This window comes from Sinocyclocheilus anshuiensis, unplaced genomic scaffold (genome assembly GCF_001515605.1).
Source record: "Sinocyclocheilus anshuiensis isolate Anshui unplaced genomic scaffold, SAMN03320099.WGS_v1.1 scaffold1515, whole genome shotgun sequence".
NCBI lineage: Eukaryota > Metazoa > Chordata > Actinopteri > Cypriniformes > Cyprinidae > Sinocyclocheilus > Sinocyclocheilus anshuiensis.
Window position 1 is genome coordinate 34,001 of NW_015548266.1, and position 5,166 is coordinate 39,166.

Genomic DNA, 5,166 nt, shown 5'->3' on the forward strand with positions numbered 1-5,166 from the left:
CACATGAACATCCACACTAGAGAGAAACCTTATAAGTGTTCACACTGTGACAAGAGATTCAGACTGTCATCAAATCTGAAAACACACCAGAAGATTCACTCTAGAGAAAAACCGTACAAGTGTTCACACTGCGACAAGAGATTCAGTCAGTCAACAAATCTGAAAACACATGAGAGGATCCACACTGGAGAGAAACCGTACACTTGTGATCAATGCGGAAAGAGTTTCACATGCAAAAGAAGTCTTGATGTTCACATGAGAGTTCATACTGGAGAGAAACCGTACACTTGTGATCAATGCGGAAAGAGTTTCACATGCAAAAGAAGTCTTGATGTTCACATGAGAGTTCATACTGGAGAGAAACCGTACACTTGTGATCAGTGTGGAAAAGTTTCACTCAATCATCAAGCCTTAGGAAACACATGAACATCCATACTGGAGAGAAACCACACAAGTGTTCACACTGTGACAAGAGATTTATTCATTCATCAAATCTTAAAATACATGAGAGGATCCACACTGGAGAGAAACCGTATCGCTGCACTGCATGTGGGAAGTGTTTCAATCAATCATCTTCTCTACAAAGTCATACAAAAAACTATCACAGTAAGTATTCAAGATTCTGCTGAGATTCTGATCAAATCAAAGATGGAGTTCCTCCCCAAATAACTGTCAAAACATTTTATTATTGTGCTTTCTTATTTTTCTTCACTGTTGTTTTTAAAATGACTAATTATTCTTCCACTTAAGATGTATTTAGAAAATGCAGATGCAAGATATACTGTCATGTAGCTTTGCAACTGATCTTTATTTGCTTCTCTTGTAAGAAGGGATGGGTACCAGAACACGGTATTTAATGGGCCCTTTTTTCATGAAAAAAAGAATACCATTAAAGACCTGGACTGATGTGCAGTATCGTGAGAATAGTAATACCGTTAAAATCTTAACGATACCCAGGGCTCGAATTGAGGGGGATGTGGAGGATGGCATCCCCCTGATCGGAAAAAAATGACAAAAAGCATCCCCTCAGTAAAACCACCATCCCCCTTTAGAATAATAATGTGTATTATGTAACATTTATTGTGCAAATTAAATGTTTAAATAATCTACTGATAATTCACAAACTAAATAACGGCAATTGGCCAATCAGAACTTGGTACTGTAAGAAGCTGCACACAGCTGAAGCAAGTTTTCATAATTTTTCGCGCAAAATGATTCAAGCACAACTTTTGAAGTTTTTTAAAAAAGACAACAGAAGATATGACTTTTCCTTGATTATAATTTAAAGACATTCCCCTGTAGCGTCTGGACCAATCAGACACACCATTTTTCATTTGATTTAAGAAATCAATTATTCATTAGATTAACAAACGTTCACAGACCCCTCACCCAATAAACATACTGGGTGCCAAGTTGTCTGTGAACAGGGCCCAGGACCCTGGTTACCATGGCAACCCTGACACCAGATACATTTACGACCTAATGGAATGCGAAGCAGGGAAAATCACTGCATGTTCCATCGCAAGAGGCACAAGGCACGGTAGAAGTGGACTTTTGTACTAACTAACTCATAGGAAAACCTTTCTTTGAATGAACACACATATCCTTCAGGTCATGGTGTATATTATTGCTGTCTTGTATATTATCTGTTGTATTGTAGACTATTTTATTCATGCTTATGATAGAACCACTCATTCATGTAACCTTACATATACCGTGTTGGGTCTCTATTAATTCGTATTCGGATGATCTAATTGAGAGTGTATATTGTATGTTTATACCTATGCAACATATTAGGCTTCTAAGAACTTTTAGTAATCTTTCGTCGACACCCAAGCGAATTACATATGCGAAATACCATGCTTAGAGACAAAGGGTCGTAAAACCCTCCAGCAGTTGCAACCGCCCGCTTGGGATTTCAAGCCTTTCTCATAGCGGATCTAAATATTTATAATTAATTATAACTAGTTATGATTAATTATTCATATTTCCCCATGAGCTGATTCGCAACACCCTGACATAATGTTATTGTACTGAATGTGTGACTATGAGGGGCTGAGAGACGATATGAGAGCTGACATTATCAAGTATGTCACCGACTTTGAACAAGACGTGTTTTTGTTTGTTGCAAAGTCCAAAAGCATTCACTGCGCGATTAAGCCTATTAGAATGCAGTTAGAATGCCCTTATACTTCAAGCAATGAAAGAAAAAATACCCATGTATGAGTTTTTGTTTTTATATTCATTGCACAAGCAATGTACTTTTCTGAATATCAGCACAAGTGCGCGAGCACAAATCAAGTCAAGTCACCTTTATTTATATAGCGCTTTTAACAATACAGATTGTGTCAAAGCAACTGAACAGCTTTAATTAGGAAAACAGTGTGTCAATAATGCAAAATGACAATAGTAAACACTAATTTTTCAGTTAAAGACAGTTCAGAAAGTTATTTCCCTTAACCAGGAAATTAACGCTCTTAGAATTGACAGACAGTTGACCCTGAGAGGTCAGCTAAATATCTACAGCGGATCTAAATATTTATAATTAATTATAACTAGTTATGATTAATTATTCATATTTCCCCATGAGCTGATTCGCAACACCCTGACATAATGTTATTGTACTGAATGTGTGACTATGAGGGGCTGAGAGACGATATGAGAGCTGACATTATCAAGTATGTCACCGACTTTGAACAAGACGTGTTTTTGTTTGTTGCAAAGTCCAAAAGCATTCACTGCGCGATTAAGCCTATTAGAATGCAGTTAGAATGCCCTTATAATTCAAGCAATGAAAGAAAAAAATACCCATGTATGAGTTTTTGTTTTATATTCATTGCACAAGCAAAGTACTTTTCTGAATATCAGCACAAGTGTGCGAGCACAAATGTGCTATTATTATTTTTTTACAGTGCATAGGAACACAGTGTTTCGTTCCTTGAATAAATCAGTTTTTGAACGAATCGAGGGAGCCAGTGATTCAATGGTCCTTTCAGATGGATTCACTTGTTTCGTTTCTAATTGAATCAGCCGTTTTGAACAAATCGTTTGATTTGAATGATTAAATAAATCATTTATTAAAACAGGGACTTGCTGCCCTAAAAAAAAAAAATAAATAAAATGGCAAAATAATAAATACAATTTTAGTCCTGTGCAAATATAACAGCTTTAAATCAGCTCAAATGTTTTTATCATCTTTTACTGTTTGGAAAAAAAATATTTGTTGGCATACATCCTAAAATACATCTCCAAGACGTATTGATCTGTGGATCAGATCGGTTTGTAGGGATGCACCGATATCACTTTTTCCAGTACTCGCCCAATACTGATACTTTTATTTTTGGTACTTGCCGATACCGAGTACCGATACCGATATTTTTATTGCATTTGTAAAATGTTTAAATATTGGGTACAGAAACCAAAAGGGTATGTATAATGTTAGTTGGTTAACTTCATTTATCAAATAGATACAGTCAAACCTAAATTTATTCAGACACCTTCAACATTTCTCACATTATCACAGTTTATTTGTTATAGTTTAGAAAATGGTAATAAAATATGACAAGAACTCAGAGTTAAACTGTGTCAGAACAAATTCATCTTGATAATGTTAGATAATTTTGACAGAAAGGTATGTAATAGATTACAATCAACCAAAAATAATTCAGACAACTGTTAGTATGACAGTATTATTTACACAACTATCAATACTTTGTCGGGTGACCCTTAGCCTTAATGACAGCCTGTAGTCTCCTGGGCATGCTGTCACCAAGCTTCAGGCAAACCTGAATTGAAATTTTTTTCCCAGACTCGGTCTGAATAATTTTTGGTCCCAAATTTGTATCAGTTTTACTGGTAGTCCACTGTATGAAGAATTTTGGGGTATGATTTGTCACAGTTTACTTTATTTTGCTATCCTCACTTACATAAATGAACTATAGTGTGCTGCACCCACTAGTAATAAAATATAAAAAATCATATCTGGTCTCTCAATAATTTTTGGTTTCACTGTATATCCTTCGGTTATTTTCACACTTAATTATGCCAATTAAAATGTATTTTACAAGTTTTTGTTACTTTCACTGTTCATTTTTTTGCTCTACTCAGCATGGTTTGTTTATCAGCTCGCGCACATCAGCTATACAGGCGTTAATACTGAATGTTTAACGTTATATTCATTGCACACATATACTTCGTAGTAGACATCTTTAACTTCTTTCTGCTGTCTGTTGTTCTGTTGTCGGTGTTTCTTTGTTTGAATATGGCGCTTATCACATGCTGTGTGGTATCAGCGTTTGGTATCGGGGCATTTTAACGAGTACGAGTACGAGTACAGGAGCTCAGTATCGGGCCCGATACCGATACCAGTATCGGTATCGGTGCATCCCTATCGGTTTGGCTCTTTTCCAAAGTCAAAACAGGCATGTCAACAGTCTACCATCAAATTACAACTCGCAAAATCCTTTAAACAATGAACATTGTCAATAACATATTGATTTACTACCTTTCTACCTAATAAGCTTACATATCCGTTTGATTCAAGTGAACAAATTGTATTGTAGCATTACACAAACACGCTAACCCAAATGTAATGTGTTAGACATGTCCAGATTTAACAGCGTATGTTTGCTGATTTCCCTGTCTACCAATCACTGTCAGCGTTCCTCTCAGGACAACCCTGCTCTCATTCACTTTCATTCATTTCTGACTATCTGCCAGTTATTGTCGGTCTGGGGATTTGTAGGTAAGTGGATGAAAAGAATGTATTTGGAATAAGTCTCTTATGCTCTCCAAGGCTGTATTTATTTGATCAGAAATACAATAAAAACAGTACAATTTAAAATATCTGTTTTCTATTTTAATTTACAGCAGTATATCAGCGGTTATTACTCCAGTTTGCAGTGTTACATGATCCTGAAATGAAATGATTGAATTATTGGTAATAGAGAATTGTTAATAGAAATAGAAATAGAAGAAATGTCTCTTGAGCAGCAAATCTAAAATGCTGATTTGCTGCTCAAGAAACATTTCTTCTATTTCTATAAACGTTTTTCTAATATCAATGTTGTAAACAGTTGTGATGCCTAATATGTTTGTGTAAACTGTGATACTTTTATCAGGATTCATTTGAACTTTTGAACAGTAGTGTACATGTATATATATATA

General features: G+C 35.5%; 1 protein-coding gene across 1 annotated transcript in view; it reads left to right on the top strand.

The window, feature by feature from the left end:
- Window positions 1–426, top strand: part of LOC107655628 (zinc finger protein 658B-like) — a 5,747-nt gene extending 5,321 nt beyond the window's left edge. Inside the window, 1 exon segment of the mRNA XM_016443194.1 lies at window positions 10–426. Within this exon segment, the coding sequence (XP_016298680.1) occupies window positions 10–426 (417 nt within the window).
- The last annotated feature ends 4,740 nt before the right edge of the window (window positions 427–5,166 follow it).